Consider the following 21,519-nt stretch of genomic DNA (forward strand, 5'->3'; position numbering starts at 1 on the left):
ACAGAAAAAAAAGAAAACCAAACAAGTGAAATTCCACAGAGAAGGTGGCTAAGCACTGCAGCAGGCTGCCCAGAGATGCTGTGCAGTCTCCATGACAACATTTTCAAAACCTCAACAAAAAGTGGGGCATATGGGGCACTGCATTCTCTGTGCAGCCCCTGGCCTTGGAAGTGACATTTCTTATTTGAAACCCACTAGTTTTTCCAAAGACAGAAGCAAAAATAATTTGGGAGATAGATAGCACTCTTTAGACCAAATGGTAAAAAGCTAGAAAATTACTAACTTAGAAGTACAAGCAACATTTATGGTAAGCAACCTTACTAAAGTTATGACTTAAAGAAAAAAAGATACAGTCACAGGAAACCAGTTCTATTCTCAGCTATACATTTGATAATATACTGGATTCCTTCAAGCTTAAAACAAATCAGGAAAGTCATCACACTTTACAGAATAATTATTCCTGTAAGAGCAATTCTGAACTGTTTCTAAATACAGATTTTTCAAAACCAGAACAAAGTAACACCACATATACTCAAGTTATTCCACTATAAAAACATATTTTACTCTAATAGTGGTCTGCACTGCAACATTATTTCAGCACGTACATAACAGATCTTCCACCCTGTGCTGGTTTTGGCTGGGGCAGAGTTAATTTTCTTCATAGAAGCTGGTATGGGGCTATGTTTCGGATTTGTGCTGGAAACGTGCTGCTAACACAGGGATGTTCAGTCACTGCTGAGCAGCGCTTACACAGAGTCAGGGCCTTTTCTGCCCCTCGCCCCACCCCACCAGCGAGCGGGCTGGGGGTGCACAGGAACCTGGGAGGGGACACAGCCGGGACAGCTGACCCCAACTGATAGTCCATACTGTATGACACCACAATCAGCATACACAGTTGCGGGTGGAAGGAAGGGTGACATTCAGAGTGATGGCATTTGTCTTCCTAAATAACCATGATGTGTCAGGGAACCCTGCTTTCCTGGAGATGGCTGAACACCTGCCTGCCGATAGAAAGTGGTAAAATAATTCCTTGGTTTGCTTTGCTTGTGTGCACGGCATTTGCTCTACCTATCAAACCGTCTTTATCTCAGTGCACAAGTTCTCACTTTCACACTTGCAATTCACTCCCTTACCCCACAAGGGGCAGCGGAGTGAGTGAGCAGCTGTGAGGGGCTCAGTGGCCAGCCAGGTGGGGTTAAACCATGATACAGCCAGCTTTGCAAGTGAAGCTGTCAGCTGTACATGTACCACAGGTACTTCTGATCAAAACTCAAGCCAGACACCTTTTTTTATCAGTGGGTTTCAGCTTAACCTCTAGCCAATTTTCTGTACACCTATTAGAAAAATTTAGGGCAAAGATGGACTACCACAAAGCAAGTTTAACTCAACTGGCAAGAAGTGTGTTTTTCCTGGTTTCTTTCATACCTTTACCAATAACTCATGGACACTGGACAGATAATCAAGATGTAAGTTAAAGACTGAATTCTCATGACTTCTATAGGGATTTTTAAATACACAAACAGAGTTTATGAAAATTCACAATGTTCTTACCATTAAAGAGGATACTGTGACAAATATAAAACATTCTTTAAATGTCAGCATATTTTCTAAGAAACTTAAGAAATTAAGGAACAAGTTATTGACAGAGGCTACCTATGATTACAGTGCATGACTATGGAACAATGAGTACATCTATCCACATCACTGAATCGTGACATCCTGGTATCTAGAGGGAAAGTTGCAGTTCTACCACCTAACCTAAGCAGTTTACTCAGAAGAACAGTAAATATTTATACCACCTCTGTAAAAACACCCAAAAATTTTAACAGTTACATTGTTCTTCTACATACTAGCTAGGATGTGCTGCTTAACTAATCCGGCTAAACCTTGTATTTATGTATGGCTTTTTTTCTTAACATGCAATTCAAAAAAAGAACAAACACAAAAGCCAAATGAACAGCTTTAGGAGAAAGTTTTATACCTGGAAATTGTTCATCAGCCCATAGTGACACCCTGTCTGACAGGATGAAAAATCATAGTTTAATTTGCAAGCTGCAGAAGTACAATTTGTCAGCTCAGTGACAATAGTGTTATTAACATTCCCCGTGGCATCTCGAACAACACAGGAACCTAGAGCAGACAATAACAAAAAAGACATTAGCAGACTCAACTAAACATAAGGACACGTGTTAAGCTCAATTCCCTTTTTATGTAAACATTTTCACAGAGCAACATTAACATACAGCATTTACATTTTTAATACATTGCAGTATTAAGCACATCTTCACTATGAAGATTACAAACAAGCCAACTAACTGCTCTCTTGCCTGAGATGATCTTCAGTTTTTGAAAAAAATCCGAGTCTAATAAAAGGAAAGTTTTAGCACAGAGGAAAACAATGTCAATAGACTCACAAAAGTTTTAACAGCACAATTCCAGTTCAACATTTGTCTGAATCATGAGTTTCCACACAGCTCTTTAACTGAAGTCAGTATTATGCACCATCACTCGATTTCATAGTTTCTCTCTGTCAGTCTTCCTAGAGGAATGCATTTTTGTTGTGTATGTACAGATGTATGTAGACAGGTTTGCACAGCATTGCAGTTATTTCTTTTCCAGTCAAGATGGCTCAGACATTCAAAAAAAAAATAAAATCAAGTAGTTTGTCATGAAAACCTGTTGCAAGCAGTTTCTCAATGCTTAAACAAGCCACCTCCTACATGACTCTGGTATTTTAAGTTGGTTTCTTGGCAAAAAACCAAAGACACATAGTCCCATTTCTACCACATATAATTAAGTTTATCACTTAAATGAATTGAAGACAGCAGTTTATGATTATTTCTAATTTTACTGGTCAAGACATCACTGAAGACAGCATTTTAGACCTTAAGTACTAATAAAAACCAAGTACTAAAAAGCCTGCAAATCTTCTAATTACATGGTCTTTTGTCTCATAAAGGACAAACAAATTAAGTATTATTTAACATTCTATGGTTTAATAGTTGAGGTACTCAAATTGTTTGGACACAAGCAAGTATTTGCAGGAACAGGAACTAAGTAAGTGGAGAAAAGTCTACAGAGCAATAGTCAATAGAATTTCCTTAGTTTAGGAACCTGAAAGACAAGGAGGTCCTGGGAACAGAACCATGTGACTGCTGAGGACCTAACTTACTTGCGAAATAACAAGGAGGGTTTGGGTGTGCTGCAAGCTGGAAGTTTCAGTTTCTCCAGTAGCAACCCCTGTTACCTATGTAATTGGGAAAATGAATACCTAAATAACTATACCGTATTTAAGTTGCTTCTGAGCCATCAGAACTTAATCTGCAATACCACCCAGTCCTGGTAGGTGGACATTACTTAATTCTTCCACTTCTCAGATTTATTTTTCAGCTACTTATTAGGCCCAATTGGTTAAATTTCAGAGAGAGTTTCCTATACCGATTGCCTGCCTTAACATTTTCTTGTGTGTATGTGGAGGGGCTGGATTGGTCTGTTTTAAATGGGATTAAAAGCTCCGTATGAGAAAAAATTTCTCCTTCACTATGCCAAGTATTTGCCCTAGCCATTGAAGCAGTATATAATGGATATGACAACATACTTACTAGTTGAACTATTTTTAGATAACATTTTGTTGGTAATAGATTGCAGTGGCAGACCCGTTAAGTTGAGCAACCCATTAAGCAGCTACAGTGTACTATCACAGCCCTCCTCTTCCTCATTCCCTTTTTCATATTTTAGATTTAACTGGCTAGCAGGCCTTTCACACACAAAGCATGACAGAAAGGGACAATGGCACTATGAACAAATTTAATAGTAAGGCTTACTACGACAGAATGCAGAACAGAAGCCAGCTGTGCAGGCTCCATTCTTGGCAGAAGATTCTTAGATGTAAGTAAAAATCTAGACATTTTATTTAACCCTCATTCAGAAAAATTTGTAATTATCATATTCTGGCAACATTTTCCGTAAGAACCTCCAGGTCTTCTTTCCTGTAAAAACATGATTTCACCTTTTCACAGACACTTATAAGCCTGTTCCTGCCAAAGTCAAATAAAGTTTTGTCATATAAACATATATATGTTTATAGGCCTGAGGTGGTTAAGAGATTATCTGTATCAAGTTATCACGTAACTACATGCAACCAGCAAGAATTCCAGAGACACTACCATCCTGAATCCTTCAGATTGCAGTTGAGAGTGCTGAATTTCACTGGTGCTACAAGCAGCTACAGTTAGGCTCTCATTAGTTTTACTTCCTTGCATAAAGAAAGTATGTCTTAACCCTTCTCAGAAGTCTGGGGTTTTTTATTAGAGCTTCACTTGTTTATAAAGCAGTAAGTTTTGTTCTTTGATATATGTATTTCAAGAATTTAGATATAAAAGTTGCTTATGCAGTGTTCATCCTGCCACCTGCATACCTCCCTTAGTTCCTTGCTAAAATATGAAATTGGACACGTCTTCCTTATAGCTGTTACCTTTTTGAAATAGGCTGCCTAGCTCTAACAGTAGGACTAGCAATTTTCTAAGCAATCTTCCAAGCCTTCTCTACTGTGTTTAACCCTCTTACTACAGAGTACAATTACTGACATAAGTTCAGAACATCATCTTCCCCTTCAGACATACTACTCAGTGACATCTACTAGCCCCATCGAAGTTTTAATGCCTTGCTTATCACTACTCTGGAAACTTACCCACATACTATTCCCCACTGTAAAAGAATAAAAGTGTGTGTTTGTCTGATTCCTGATACAATGCCTTAAAGCTGAATTCCACTCATGTCATAATCTCTGACTTCTGCAACAGAACTGACCTTTAAGTCTAAGTGTAAGTTATAGAAGGCAACCAAGATAGGACATTCCTGATGCATCAAACACTTTAACGGTCAGCTGATTTTGCAAACTGTTCCTTTTTCAATATGAAAAATGAGGTTTTTCATGTTTGAACAATGATCAAAGACGTCCATTAAGAAATCAGTATTAATGAACATTGTGCTGTCATGTGGGTTCAAGTTCTAAAGTATTCAAATTTGGTAGCAGAGGTCTATGCAGTCAATCTAATTAAGTGTAGGTCATTATGCTGCATAAAGCACAATCATTAGAGCCAACTGTTTGGCAGAGCTACAGTACAATGTTAGCCAACACAGGCAGACTAGCAAGATTGGTATCTTTGGAAAAGAAGTATCATTAGTGGTCAGATCAATGGTACTCTTATAAATGAGAATTTCATTCAAAAGGCAGCACAGCTAAGATAAGGCAAAGTCTTTCATATAAGAACACTGACTACTGCTGTCAGAAATTAATTTACTGACACTAATAAAAACATTTCCAATCACAGGCAAGAAATATGCGAGACAATAATCTTACTTTCTTAAGGTTAATAGAGTTGTTTTATAGGTGGAAAAAATCTGGTTGACCATTGGTGCTCTAGAATAAAACTGATATAGACAGCATCAAACCCCAAGGCAGCTTCTACAGAGGAAGACTAGGAAAAGAGGTTATGCAAGACTGATGCTATGAGAAACTATGATCGTTTCTCCTCTTTCCACATGAAAATAAAATTACAGAAATTTCTGAACATGATGCTTCTATAAGTGGGCTGGCCAGATGAAGGCACTACTCCCTCTCCTCCCTCTCCTGGGAATTACTGCTTGTGCATCCTCACCAAAGAGCTGTTTGATCATCCCACAATTCACTTCAGGTAAGTAGCTGACTACCACCATCTTCAAAACAATACAAGTATTTGTTCCTTAATTATTTTATGAAAACATGTTTTATTAATCCAGGAATTAGCCTACTGCTAAATTGTACATCTTTTAACATAAGTAACTGCAACAAATGACGAAACATCCGTATGAAGTCTTTTGTCATCTTTAGTCTAAAGCAGTCACTAGTCTCAGAAAAACACCACTCATTTTGGGAAATCATAATACCAGCTGAAAACTGAACTTCCAACAATAAAAATTAGAAACCTCTGGCTATTACTTTCTCATGCATGAAAGTCATTACATAATGATTTTACATAACAAGTTACATAAACCCTATCAAAACACATGCTCAGAATGAATGTGAAAGGATAAAGTTAAAAACTTTTATTTACCTACAGATACTGCAATTCCTGCATAAACCAGTGTAGTTATTAAGATGGCCAACAGCGTTCCTTTAGGTATGGCTGACTGAGGATCCTGGAAGAAAAATGTCAGTGGATAGTGATGCAGACAAATGTATACTCAGTGTTTATGAGCAACATTTGCTAATTCACTACTCACCGCAAGATCACCTGAGATATTTGCACCAGCAAGTATGCCAGTTGCAGCAGGGAAGAAAATAGCAAATACAGAAAAGAAAGTTTCTCCATGTCGAAAATCCGGTCCAAAATTCTCCATAAATATTTCAGCTGTAGAAAAAGATTTAAGTCTATCAATATTCATATAGAAAGTACAGTACTAGCCCACTCCAGCCATTATTACCTCCTTGAAAAAGCTGAAACCCACAGCTGTATGACCTTCTTAAGTGTAGAATATTTAAGTCTTAATTCATCACTGACTCAAAATAAAAGTCACCACAGTAAACTTAAATAACCTTTAAAACCAGAAAAAGTTTCATCTCATTTTTTTTAAATTCATATAATCAATATATAAGCAGGCTGGACCAAGTTTTGGCCCAATAGCTTTAAGGAGCAAAACTGCAGAATTCTGAAAGAATCAGGGAAAAAAGTCTCTATAGTTAAATAGGACTATAAGCTATTTTAGATGTTTATCGTAATTACGACAGCATGTCTCCTCTTTGCAAAGACAGTTTACAGAACTAACTGTTCCAACATACCTTTATAACCAAAGAAACCTTTAGGCTTCTTGCTATCCAAAGGAATAAATGTTCCTATAACGAAGTCTCCAATAGCAACTATGAGGATCACCAGTAAGACTATCTGTGCCTGAAAGATAATGATTGCAGTCAGATAGGAAAACTTGCTCTTTTTCAGATTCAAGCTTCAATGATATGTTCTAAAATGTAAATATTTTATTCCAAATCCAGCTCACTCTTCTCAGTTGGTTTTCCACAAATAATTATGCGAGCTGGAAAGAACATGTACCAGAATTTTTAATAAAGAACTAGCAATAATTTGTAAATTTAATGTCCATTCAAAAGAGAATTTATTACTGCACTCCTCAGAGTTATACTTCTAAAGAAAAAATACTTAAATGAACCATTTTTTCCCTATAAGCCTTCCAGAAGTAATGGCTATGAGTAGACTGAAGAAGTCCACAAGAAAAAGAGCTAAATGCACACAGATGCTAGGAGTATTCTCTTATTAACCATGCTCATAACACTTTGTTTGAGTCAAACTGCTTTTGTTTGCTATTTGAGGCAGTGGACTAGATTATTTTGTTACATTCTCATATGCTCAACCCTTACGTATGAAATTCAATTGCACATATTCAATACCACAGTTACTTGTTAATTTCTAGTTCTCTTGATACTTTTTTTCATTACAACAGATTTTTAGCCATTGTTCAATAAAACCATTATAAACCAGACACTTTGTACTTTAAACCATCCAACACCTCCAAAGTGTAACCAAAGATAAATCCAGGCATTGAAGAGATGGTTCAGATTTTATATTTATATAAGCAATCACACTGCCCCGTTATCTTTTGTGTTACTTGATTCCTTACAAAAGCATATGCCAGTGGCTTGGTGGAAGCTATTCACAATGTGATTTTTTTCCCAGGCCTTAGATCAGAACTTAAAATGGAGTAACACTATAGCCTTGCTGACTGAACTGAAACTGGAAACACACTGCCTCAGAAGATAACGGGGTACCAACAGTGATAGACAGGGCACGACAGCCAAGAGCAGAGTTAGAAGACTACCTGAAGAGACTAGTTCGTGCATCATATTTAGATTGCTCTTTTGCTAAGGCTGGAAAATAGATGAGAGGTGTAAGGATGCAGCTAGGTACTTACAGAAGTCTTCAGTAAGCCCAGAGACTTCAACGTGAAGTTATCACAGAGCAATTGCCACAAGTGCATTTATCCAGTAAGAAACCTAGGCTTCTCCCTGAAGCTAAAAGAATTTTCTGAGTATCTTCCTTAAATTCAAAAGTCTGAAAGGACGGGCTTTTAAGACTTCAACACAAGGAGTTGAGTGGTAAAACAGCACAAACTCTGAAAAGCCATTTTTTAAGTAGGCTTCCTCAGAATCCCATTCTCTCTTAAGATGTTTTAGATCTATTTCAAAGGTATTATTATAGATCCCCTTGTCCTGTTTTCCAAGGCATTCTTGTAAGTCATGGGGAAGACACAGAACATCACAGATACTAATACTTCCTTCTTGATTAAAGTGTTTGCTATGCTAAGCTGCATGTTAACCTACATGCAGTGCTTGTTCAACAGGTTCAGTTGCTTACCATTGCTCCTACCTGCCTTCTTCCACAATGCAGAAACAAAGCCAACAAGCCTTGATGCTTTTGTACTGAACACAGGATTTTTGAAAGATACCTTACTTCCTAGTAGAGTATATCACTGCAGTGATACCACAGTTCAGGTCCAATAGAGAAACATTAAACAACAGAGGGATTTCTATGCAAGCTATCCTTACACAATTGCTCATGCTACAAGAGCAAAAGCAAGATATTTCTTGTGACTTTCAGTGACAGCAGCCAGAGGGTTAATAACTGCTTCATTCCAAGGAAAAACTAAACAGTTGAGATTAAAGAAGGCCAGTACTGTTCAAAAGATACCATTACAAACTGAAGTTTCAGACAGTGAGGGACTTCCTGAGAAAAGTAAAAATATTTTTCCTGAAGTGTGCTGTTTGATTTAAAAGTACATGCCAAAGTAAATTCCTGTAGATTCTCTTCTTCCTGTGGTAGAGTCAAGTAATGCACTTGATCTTCACTTACTTTTTCTGCAAGCCCTGCATCTAGGGCTGAAAACAATGATGAGGCAAAACCCTCTCTCATGTAAATTATGAGTATCATTATCATCCTGATGCAGGAGCATAAGAAACTGCTACAGCACTTTTTCATGAAAAAGTGCCTTCAGTTGCCTCTCACTGCATAAAAAAGAAGCTACAGTGAACCAAGTATCAAATGTGAAGGGAGACCAAACGAGGCTCTTCTATTTTTGAGCACACTACAGACACATATTCAGTAAAAGACTTCTGCTCTGCGTTACTAGGCAGTGTAAACTAGTAAGGCAACCTCTGTATTAAGGTATCCTTGGATCTATGTGTGTTTGTTTCCACGTTCAGAATTGACCTAAGATCATGCAGCCATAGCAAAATGAGTAAAGTAGGTTCCCCCTTCTACTCATCACCACCCATGTTCACAGCTGTCCTCAATCTGTTTCCAAGTGAAAATAACACCAGAAGAGAGTGGAAGGGAAAGTAAGAACATTGGTTTTGAGTTAGCAGAAACTACACAACTTTAAATTGGCTTCAGCTCCAGCCGTGTATTTTCCATCCATGGAGCTCATATGAAGCTCCCAGTGAGTGAAAATTCCCATATTAATGCTCCTACCCTCCTCTGGGCAACTACAGCACAAGAAAAAGTAATACCACTAACGTACTTGACAGTTTCATGATGTTTAAGTTCATAGATGCTTAAGCTTCCAGTGGAGAAATGCAATTTAAGGTCTGAAATGTTGTCCAGACCTGCACATGCTAGTGCTAGACAGAGAGCTATTACATAAGAACTGCCCACTGACTGACTTCTAACATACCATACATGCAATACTGAGTTCATTAAATACATTAAAAATAAATAAAACAGCTGAGGTAGAAAATGGAATCAGAATTATGAAACAGAAAATGAAAGAAGGCAAGTTCCTTACTTTTGCTTCCCATTCCATTCCAGCAACGGAAATGCCCAGCAATATAACTACTGTGATAGCCCCTATGATTCTGATATCATTCATTTCATCAACCATCAATGTGCCGTTTTCCTATCAAAAAAACAAAGTCATGTATTTTATCAATTATTTATATTCTCTACTGCAGACAGCATTTTATTGACTGTAATTTATTAACAGAGTTAACCTCTATACCACAAATTTACTCATTTTAAATTCCTGTATGGGCACAAGTAATTTGTTTTCTGCCTTCTTTTAAATCACCATATCTTAATGGAAGGATTCTATTCAGATCTAAAGGGAAATGATCATTCCTATTCACAGCCCATCTCCAGACAGAATGGTCTGTCTTCAACTGCCAGAGAAATAATTAATCAGCAAGGCAACTGCTACCACTTTGGACCTATACATGTGTTACACTTGTTCACTGTTACTCTTAATTCTTTTAATGCATTCCAAACTTCTTCCCATCTACAAAAAGTGTGGTTTTACTGTTCTCAATATTACATTTAATAAAAAATCCCACAGACAAACAGTATTTGATTGAGTATAAGGAATTGTTTTTAATAAGCAGAACTCCTTTGAACATAAGCTTTAATATAAACAACTGTCACTTATAAGGAACAATTTGCTAAGAAGAATCTCAGCATCAACAAGTTATAATTCTGTGTCATGTATCTCTACTGCGAGACTTCTCAGCAGCTAGCTTGGACTTTACCAGAAATTACACATTTTATTTGTTCAGGGAGATAACCAGTGTGGGAAGTTTCCACTTGAACCAAAGCCACTTTGTTTTTTTACCAGAAAGCTACCAAATCACAGTAGCATTTTACTGATATATCAGTAATAACCTTGTCTCTCATTCCACGTCTTTGAACTGGTCAGAGCAACCTCCTGTATCAATGCAGGCTGGGGGATGAAGGGATTGAGAGCAGCCCTGCCAAATGGGTTTGCGGGTAGTGGTGGATGAAAAGCTGGACAAGAACTGACTATGTCCACCTGCAGTCCAGAACACTAACTGTATCCCGGACTGCATCAAAAGAAGTATGGCCAGCAGTTTCAGGGAGGCAATTCTGCCCCTTTACTGTGCTCTGGTGAGCCCTACCTGGAGTACTGCATCCAGGTCTTGGGTCCCAAGTATAAGACAGACAAGGAGCTGCTGGAGCAGCCACAAAAAAATCAGACAGATGGAACTCTTATAAGGACAGACAGAGAGTTGTGGTTGTTCAGTCTGGAGAAGGCAAGAGTCAAGGGAGCCCTTACTGCAGCTTTTCAGTACTTACAGGGGGCTTAAAGATGGGGGCAGACTTTTTGACAGGGCTTGCAGCAACAGGATGAGGATAACGGCTCTAAACTGAAGAGGGGAGAGTCAGATTAGATGTAAGAAAAATTTTTTTTTTTTACACTGAGGGTGATGAAACACTGGAACAGGTTGCCCTGGGATGTTGTAGATGCCCCATCCCTAGAGACATTCAAGGTCAGGTTAGATGGGGCTTTGAGCAACCTCATCTAGTTGAAGATGTCCTTGCTCATTGTTGGGGGTTGGACTAGATGACCTTTATAGGTCCCCTCCAACCCAACACACTATCACTAGATATGACAGCTCAAACTTGCATAAAGGACAGTATAATTAATATAACCACTATCATCCATATACCTTGAGCAGCTCCACAACTGTTTCTGCAAAGCCAACAACATACATTGCTACTGCAACAGCATTGGCAAATGCAAAAATCAGACCTATGGCACCACCAAACTCTGGGCCCAGACTTCTGGAAATTAAGTAATATGCTCCTCCTGAAACAAAAGAAAAAGAAAAAACACTACTACACAATACAGCCTAAGAATAGTAATCAGCAATTTAAAGTTTACACAAACAAAGCGCTATTCATTCTTGCGTCTATCTTCCCTAATGTATTAGAAAATAACCAAAAACTCAGTATTTGAGGGACAGGCATGCTGAAGTTTCAGCAATATGTTTCAAGTTTTTAAGAAAATACACCAGTTGGAAATAATCACCTGACACATGTACCACATCATATTACTTAGCTATGCAACCTATGGTTAAAAAACAAATTGTAAAAAACAAGCACCAGTATTACTGGTTTTTTTTCTTATTTCAAACTACTCAAAGCATTTGTGCATAGTTCTACTATTACACATTTTTATTAGCTATAGCTCAAGAAATGGGCGTAACAGACTGTAATAAACCCATTCAAGTTCCGAAGCTCCACAACCCATTTCTTAGAGTTCTGTTGTTAAGGGAATTTTCTGTTCCCTGTGGGACTCTCAAAACAATCACTCTATTTTTCAGAGCCTACTCTTTTTAATTTTGAGCTTGACAGATACAAGACCTCGAACTCCACATATGACAATTTGAAAACTGAGTATCTATAGCATTAGAAAAGAGTAAAATTTTTAAAAGTAGTGAAGGCACACTCTTCCAGTTAAAGACTAGGCTTTGTAGAAGAAACAAGTCCTCCAGCTCCATCTGAAATAATTTAGTGCACATTAAAAATTTGCAACACAAAATCCTTAAATTACTGCATTACAGTTTTTGTGCAAAACGTATGTAAGTACCCAGCTCTGACATACTATGCAAATGAGAATGTTAACATAAGAAAAATATTACTGTAATGCAAGATTTTCATAGGAACAACTATGGTTTTATTCTAAAGTTTTATCCATTCAGCAATTCAAATTTTCTAATTAAGTATTATTTTGCAAGAGTGACTCAAAGAAAACCTCTCATAAGAGCAGGAAAATACAATATGCATAATGCAATTTAGAAAAAGAAAGGGCATCTAGAAACTAAGCTTGACATAATGCTAAGAGTCATAGCCGAACCTTCTCATTGGAAGTTTACTTAGCAATAGTGAGAGGTTTCTCTTCATTCTTCATCAAGAGAACTTTTTAAGCTGCTATTTTAATTCCACCACATTTTCTACTACTACTAGTCTCATAAATGTCATTGAAGCAGTTTGAGCATGTCAAAGGCACCAACACTTATTTTGCAGTAATTGCTGATAACAGCACATAAACCATGAAAGCAAATGAAAACTATCACCCTCAAGAACTGGAGATAATCATGAGTGTGGAGAATTTCTTTTGTGTGAAAAAAGTAACAATAGAACATGTCCTTCTGTATGCTGTCATAAGATATAGCTTATACTTTACAGGGTGTATTTTTTCATTATCAAGTTTTACTTCAGGACATGAACACATACAAGCACACATGCACACTCTTAACCAACCTGTGCAAATGCAGGAGAATATTACGACCCTATTCACTCCTGGGTATGTGTGTCTCAAAACGTCTGTATTCTGGAAATTAAGACTAGATAATGTTTTTTCCACAGTGGAAAAGCAAGTCGGTAGTCAAATCAAATTAGCAGGCTAATTATTTACTTTTCACTAATTACACGGCTGCTTAGTCAAATACGGAACATAGGGAAGACACTGCTTCTCAGAAAACTAACTCTTCCCTACATTTCATCCATACTTTTTTCCCTGATGCTAAAAAAAAATGTAAAAAAAAATGAAGAGGTTCCATCCTTAAGGTGTATGCTTCAGAGTGATGAAAGCTTTATGGAAGTAGGTTTACCTCCTCTTACAAACCCATTTGTTGCTATTGCTGAAGTAGACAGTCCTGTAATAGTTGTCACAACAGTGGCCATTCCAATAACCAAGACAGACAGACCTTTTGAAAAAAAGAGGGGAAAAAAGGTGGAAGTATTAAAATGTACAAGAATTAGTCTTGCAAATACAACAAATTCACAAAACTGGATAAATGTTCTCTTTAATTGGCCAGGACAAAACTGTATCCTAGAGCTTCAAGGAAACACATGCCTTTTGCAGATAAAGAGATTTCCTGTAGTCTAATAGTAAGTTAAGCCTTTGAAGAAAACTGTTTATATGCTACACAGTCTATATGTGGATTTTAATAACCAGAGTTCAAAAGTTTCTCTCTACAGTTCACTGAAGACTTACCAACGTCAATGTTAAATTACATACCTTACAGCTAAATGAAAAAGTCTAAGTAACTTACTGCTTAAAGTTTTGGAAAGGGTAGCTTACCTTAAAAACTGGTAATATTAAGGTCATTTTCTACCCCCACTTAAAGTGTAAGCTCAGGATCAACACCTCTTTTGGATGACATTTAAAAGTCACTGAAATAAAATTATACCATTAGTACACATACCAATCCCAGCTTGTCCAACAATCCATGACAGTCTGATGAAAAGCATCACACCCCAAATATTTAACATACATCTTACCTAGAAATAAAACAGAATTTTTACATAGGTTAGGTCTTACACTTGCAGTTATTTCCACTAATTCATTTCAGTTTTTAACGTTGTTGAAATTATCTTGCAGTCTTTGTTTGCTACTTTTCAAATTATTTTACAAGAATACATTTTTCTAATTAGACAAGTTTAGGTTCGATTAAAAAAATAAAAGGAAATCTAAATATGAATAAAACCTTGAAGTACCTTGAGCATAAGCTTACAGAACTTCAGTATCTGACTTATGTAGTATGTCTTAACCAAACAATAAAAATTTAGACACCAACCTTTCAGATGCAAAATCTGTACTGCAGAACACATGACTAAAAACAAGGTTGTGAGGTCTACAATGAATCTGAGGTCTACAACTGAGTTCAGAGCTCCCATGAATCTCTCCCACAAAAATGCACTAAAGCAGTAACATACTAAATAATTTAATTTGAAAAAAAAAAACCACCACAAAAACAAAACAACTCCCAACAAGACAAAACACCCCACAACTTCCCAGTCCTAGAACTTTTCTATCTTACAACACAATTGCACACCAACAGGATGGGGGGGTGGGGTAGGTAGGGGTGAGTTTGTGGGTTTTTTTTTTTAATCCTTGTATTTTAAACTCTTAGTTCCCAATAAAATGGAGTTTGCATTGTACAGAATTTAGACAGTCTAACAGCAGGTCTTAGGACGTCCTTACCTAAAGAGTATGGTACCACTTCTACAAAAAGTTTAGCTGGTCATTAGGACTAGAAAGGAGACAAGGACCACCAAACCACAAAAGTAAAAAGTTTTTAGAGACTTAAAATTCTTTTGCAAAGTGTAAATCACCCGAGATGAAAATACTCACCCAGTGGTTTATGCCTACTAGGAAGTACTAACTGCAACTTTCAAACCACTAAAAAGGAGATCATCCACCTTGAAACTTTTAAATAGACTTTAGAAGAAAGTGGTCAGCAACATTTATCCCATAACTCTTTAATACTTAGAATTGTTGCTTACAAAAATAGTCCAACACAGAATTTGGGTTTAGAGAAATTCAAAGTCAGCTTTATACCTGCTTTAAAAATAAACAACTCTGTCCTTGGTTGTGGTACATCAACAGATGTCTGTAATACCCGTTTCACAGCTACCACAGGCACTTTCCTTCTCCCAAGGGAAAGGATATGGCTACTTCCAGAGTTGTAAGGAAGTCTGCTAATACATAGTGGAACCCTGCTGAAGTAACGTTAGGCATTTTGAATGCTCAAGTGCATCTTTTAACCTATTGTTGCATTTGTAGCCACCAGTATAAATTCTTGTTATCACTTTGGAAATTAAGTATTAATCATGGCTTCCCTTTGCCAAAATACTGAAAATGAATTAATATGCACCTGTAATAAAATTCATGTCACCTTTATATTTCACTACTCCAAATAGGGACAGAGTCAGTATTTTCCACCATGACTATATTGTATTTAGTGTTGAGGCTTCCAAAGCTTACAAGAATGTGACTTTTTGTAACAGATTCCACAAAACTTAAGTATTTAATCCTGGATAAGTTTTGCCATATACAGGTAGGCACTCTCCTCAACACACTGTTTTCTGCTTCTCTAAAAAATAAATATCAAGTTTTTCAACACTCCTGTCCCGAACTCTACAGATCCAAAGAAAACACACATGAAGTGTACCCTCTCTATTTGCATTTGTCCTTCTCACTTCAGATTCATATGTAGTTTTTCTACTACATATGAACACTTTCATGATCTTTTTCCTTGGAAATTATGTACCTTTGAAACTATAAAACCTGTGCTAAGAAACCATGATCCCTTCAAAACCTGAAGTCCTGAAGTAATTACTTCCTTAAAGTTCAGTACAAGTAAGAGCAATCCTTCCTAAAATCATGGCATTTTTCACATCTCTTGTTCATATAACCTTTTACTTATACAGTACTATCACAATCCCTCTCAAAAGGGGTTATTAGAAAGATTGTATCTGTAAGAAACTGAAGTACAATACATCAGACTTACCAATACACCTTTTATCCAGCCAAATTTGACCACTCCTTTGCTATCAGGTATGTAAGTTACAGCTGCCTCCCCAGCTGGTGTGCCTTCATCACCATTCGCATAGCCATCTTCAAAGGGCTCCTTGGGAAAAAAGAACATATAATTTTAAATTATCTTTTCTGTGATTAACAGAGTAGAAAGGGTCTTTGATACTTATGTTGCAAAAAAAACCTGTCTACTCCTGCAAACAGAAAAGTTAAAGAATGACATGACAGATGTTTTAAGCTTTTCCTTTATGTTTCTTGCATGAGGCACATTTCTCAGATTTTAAGCAATAAAAAACCAATTTACGCAGACAATTTAGGTATTCCGCTTCAGTTAGAGTAAACTGTTAGCACTCAGAATAATAAATATTTTTAAGAATCAGTCCCGCAGCCCAAAGAAACAAACACCTGGTCTTTTAGAAAAAGAGCTATGAGATTTCAAATGCAGCAACTTCTACAGCACAGGAAGTTTCCTTCTTAATCTGAAAGCCTACACTGTTCTACCACAAGTTACTGGTCTCAACTATAGCATTTTCTGTTGTTCAGACTTAGCTGCCATTTGATCAATTTTTCAAGAAATAAATTATTCACTTCCCTGTAAACTATTCTACTATTCATTGTAAGGTGATGCTGTTAAAAAGAAAGGTGGGAGAGTGGCATTGGAGGGAGAAGAAAGAAAAGTCTCTTCCCAGACATTCTTCCTTGTTTAAAAGGGAAAGATGACAGATGCAAAAAACATCACTCCCATGGACTAAGACCATCTTGTGGCTTTTCTTTACAATTCAACTCTGAGCCTTACAATGAAGAAATCTTAAGTTTTTATATATATTAAAAATATACGTGTATATACAAATATTTGTTGCATGCTTGCTTTTCCAAGAGGCAGTTTTGTTTTGCCAAGCCAGGCAAACACCTGAACATTTAACTCAAACATTTCCTACATTTGCTGTAAGAAACCTGCAGGAAGCACTCTAAGCAAGTATGCCATCCAAGGCAAAAAGACTGAATATACTAGAAAGACCCTGAATACCATTCAAAGAATACTATTCAACAAAACAGCTCAAGCAGTATTTGTGCTTGACCATCAGCACGAACTCCAGAGGAAAAATTTACAGAACTGTCACTTACAAAGTGTTTCATCCATATCCCCTTGCAATCAGCAGAAAACATACCAATCAAATGAAAAAAATAATAAAACACTGTCAACCTTATCCAAAGGTCATTAGCACAGATTGATGCCCATGCTTCTCTCACCAATTCTACATTATGAAACACTCATAATAACAGGCGTACTTGCAACACATCTGGAGATCCCCTATGGTGTAAGCTTTCCACCAGCAGGCAGAATCATGATCACTTTCCAGATCATTATCTTTAACAGACATCTTTCTTTAGTAGGTTTTCTTGTCTCCGGAAGGAATTAAAAAAAAAAAAATGTATGTTACATGTATATATGTATTTTTATATGTGTTATATATATATAATGTATTGTATACATTAAACAAGAGGACAAAAAGAAACATTAACTGGGAATGACCCAGTTTACTGAACTGCAGTTCTTCTAAATAGAACTAATGCCTGTAACTTGTTGGAAGATGTGCACAGCCCTTGACCTGATCAATCTATTGATTTGCTGACTACCTGCATTCAGGCACTCAAGCTTAAATTAAATCAAGGAAGTAGTGGTGTGTTATCTATTTAGAGTGGTAAGAACAGTGAGGACCAAAAGGAGAATTAACATGCTTCTACATTTAAGAGTTTACACATAATTATCTCTAGCATCTCTTATGTCAAGAAGCAGAACAATAATAAACTATTTTTAATTGCATATATACAGCTACAAGCCACTCATTTGCTGAGCCTATGCTGACCTGCATAAGCAGTCACTGAGGAAATGGAAAGCCATCTGATCAGGCTCCTCACCCAACCTGGGACACACCTGAAGCTCACAACAGCAAAGAACAGGCCTACATACTGTCCTGCTCCTATACCCTCGAGTACTTGCCCTTCAGATGACTTTCCTAGAAATGCAGGAATAAATGTCAAAACTCTTTCTAGGTATTAACATCTCCCTCACCAGAGATTCTGCTGTGTCGAGCAGTACTTTGCAGAAGTTTCTCACTGCTTCTTCCCCACCCCTTCAGAATTGGGGAGGAAAAAAGGAAAAAAATTACATTTAAACAAAGGACAGAAATGAACATGTTCACAACCATGACAACAAAGCCTCCAGTCAAGCATGCAATAGTGTAACTGTTATTATTCCTTCATATAAAAATCCATTCTTATTTCCAACAGTAAAGCATTGAATTATATTTGCAACAAACAATTCTACAGTATGAAATAAAGGGATTCACATTTATATTATCTAAGCAGTTTTTATGCTTTGGCCAGGAAAACTGCCAATTTGGTAACATCTTCTGGTATTACAAAAAGGCATGTCATGTCTAATAAGAAACAGTAAAACTGTTCTCTGAAGACTGGTCAGGGAGGATCAAGAAAGGGCTAGAAGAAAGCAGCATCTTCATGTCCTATAATATTGAAACATTATATGCAACTAAAGCAGTGAAACCTGTAATACTGAGTCACAATGCTTACTTTTTTTTAAAAAACAAGTCTTAAGTTTTCATTTATTGCACATTTACGTTTTACAAGAAGGTGGAAAATATCCTGGCATCCAGTGTAAGAGACAACTATATTCTTCAGTTTATGACGAGGGCTGGCCAGGTATTGGTAGAACCTGCACACATTGACAAGATGACCTCCAGAGGTCACTTTCAACCTCAACCATCATGTGATAGCTATGCATGTTATTATAGTGCTCAAACAAGCCCATATCTCAGCCTGTTGTTTTCTGGGAAGGAGATAACTCAAAATATCAGCTGCAAGCTGTTATCAGTTACCAGATCAGCTCCAAGATATGCACACTACAAACACAAGAAAGTTTTGTTCTGTATGACTTGTCTCTCCACACTATGCAATATTTCTAAGGAAAATATTAATGAAGCACATGCAAAATGTAATAACTGAAAGGTTATTGCTGGTTATCAGTGCTACTGGGTGCCCAATAAAGCACCCAGTGAGAACATATATTACAAAGCGTGGGCACAAAAGATTTCCACTGCACCAGACTCCAAGTTCAGCCTTTTAATGCAAGATTAAGAAAGCACCATGTTCTCAGCTGTAAATTAACCACGCGTATTATTTTTCATGCTTGTGCTCATGAGGAAACAATGCTTCTACTTAAGTCACATACTGAATGGGGAAAAAAAAGCACTAGCCCTATTTTACAACAAATTCGGTAAGACCTTCTTAAACAGTAGAACACACTAACACTGTGGATTTGGAGGGGGTATAACAAAAGGAGAAAGAAATGAGAAGGTTTTAGCATTTCAGATCAGAAATGTTCTTATTAACACAACTTCTTAATCAAAATAGTGTCTTTTATCTAATCAGTCCAAAGAACACTCACAGTTATGATGTTGACTTCCACTGTTAAAAGGAAAAATAAAATACATTTACATGTTGACAATTCTATCAAACCCATAGAAATCTGGCCAGCAACAGTTAAATTCTGCTCCTACACAGAAATTTCCATTGCTGTATCACAATGCACTGAGTACAGATAATCTACTATTTCATCTCCAGTACTGGATCACAACAATAAGTTATTTGTGGCAATTGTGAATAGCCTCCACATTTATTAGAAGTGGATTAGTAATGAGAAAAGACTTATTAGCCCAAAGAGATCTGAGATTTTTCACACACGGCTTGAAATACACTGGTGCATGGAAAAGTTTCTCATTGGTAAAACTGCTATTTAGTTTTACCCAGAGTTCTTGATAGCAGTGTATGTCATGCAGCACATTGTGGTGAACTTACCTAGATCCCATCTTAAAGGCAACATACTTCAGCTCTGTAGAACTGTATGAGGTGGTACCAGAATAAACACATGAATTCTGCTGTTGCTTCTTTTCAAGTATCACAACATGGAAGCCCCCAGTAAAGGACAGGTTAACCACCAAGTTTTTATCTAAGACTAAATGTTTCTTCTTCAGGCTGACCACAGCGGTCTGCCCAATTTGACCTGTCCCAAGCAGTAACTAATTTCTTAAGCTAGCCCTTCCAAATGCCATTACTCTGATGAGCAAGTCTTCCACATTCCCTCTGGAGGGAACTTTTGGATTCTTCCACCTCACCTGTGACATTTCTAATGATCTGATTAAAAGGTTTAAGTGCTAGATATACTGTATGCATAGCATAACCAGACAGAATAATTCTGCCAACATAGGTGTTTACCTCTGATGCAACAGTGACAACTTCTGCAGTCTGTACTGGTACAAATACATTTAAGTGTGATACTATACTGCAAAGAATAATCCAGCTATTAAACGCCGACTGTAGGACACTAAACTTTATCAAACATCTGTTCATTAAACACTGCTTTTGCAGTATGCTAACATTTGCAGTCATAAAATTCCCAGTTTGTGCCTAAGGGTTTATGCTTTAATGCTTTTATCTAACCAGTGATGAAAGAAACCAAGAGCACTGTGTTTCCTTTCCAAAATGTCTCAATCTTTATAGAATGTTTTTAAGCACATTGCTGTCCACAGACATGGAGTCCTGCGATTAACACTTTATCAACAGAAGTCTCAAATTTGGTTGTCTGACAGAGTATAAACTATTTCAGTATTTAAATATGCAAGAAGAAAAATAAGTTCTTACCAGTCTTTGACCTGATCTGGTGACACTGACTGCTGTTTGTAACCATTTTTCCAATCAACCACTGTTCAAAATGGCTGAGATACTGCTGTTAACTTTGCCCTGTAAACTAACAGCAAATCAGGGAGTTTTTAATACCAAGTTTGAAAAACACCTCTGCCAGGTCTGAGAGTTTCCAAGTGGTTTTTTTAAGGAAAGTAAACAGCTTCAGAAGGCAGTGCACGTTGTTGGTAATTACTTTCAAGATACCTTACTCCACATAGCACTCTCTCAACAGTCAGTACTGGCATGGACAGCCTGTTTTGTGAGCTAGCGACACTAGCAATACCGATGTTGACAAATAGCAATTTTCTGCTTCATACTGATCTGTTCCAGAAGTGTTAACCCTAAAGCTTTGTTCAGATACCTGCATTACTTTCATTTATGCCACAATGAATTTACCTAAGCCTCCTTCCCATTAAAACCCCAGAATATACAGTAAATATTAATATCCAAAACCTAGTGAAACAGTTACTTCTCAAGAAAGGCTATTTTCTACTTAGACCTATCAAACAATGCAGAAAAATCTTGTTAGACCTAGGAACTGGAAATAACAGAACTGAAACTCAATGCCTATAAAAGCAAAGTAATAAGGGAAAA

At 37.0% G+C, this 21,519-nt stretch overlaps 1 protein-coding gene across 1 annotated transcript in view; it reads right to left on the minus strand.

The window, feature by feature from the left end:
- The window catches only part of SLC12A2 (solute carrier family 12 member 2), a 60,339-nt gene that overhangs the window by 27,568 nt on the left and 11,252 nt on the right, over nucleotides 1-21,519 (minus strand). Inside the window, exons 2-10 of the mRNA XM_055698994.1 lie at nucleotides 16,139-16,258; nucleotides 14,051-14,126; nucleotides 13,454-13,549; nucleotides 11,507-11,646; nucleotides 9,832-9,942; nucleotides 6,821-6,929; nucleotides 6,265-6,392; nucleotides 6,096-6,180; nucleotides 1,982-2,130 (exon numbers count right to left, since the gene is read on the minus strand). Of these exons, the coding sequence (XP_055554969.1) occupies nucleotides 1,982-2,130; nucleotides 6,096-6,180; nucleotides 6,265-6,392; nucleotides 6,821-6,929; nucleotides 9,832-9,942; nucleotides 11,507-11,646; nucleotides 13,454-13,549; nucleotides 14,051-14,126; nucleotides 16,139-16,258 (1,014 nt within the window). The remainder of the gene's footprint in view (nucleotides 1-1,981; nucleotides 2,131-6,095; nucleotides 6,181-6,264; nucleotides 6,393-6,820; nucleotides 6,930-9,831; nucleotides 9,943-11,506; nucleotides 11,647-13,453; nucleotides 13,550-14,050; nucleotides 14,127-16,138; nucleotides 16,259-21,519) is intronic.

Source organism: Falco cherrug, chromosome Z (assembly GCF_023634085.1).
Source record: "Falco cherrug isolate bFalChe1 chromosome Z, bFalChe1.pri, whole genome shotgun sequence".
Lineage (NCBI taxonomy): Eukaryota > Metazoa > Chordata > Aves > Falconiformes > Falconidae > Falco > Falco cherrug.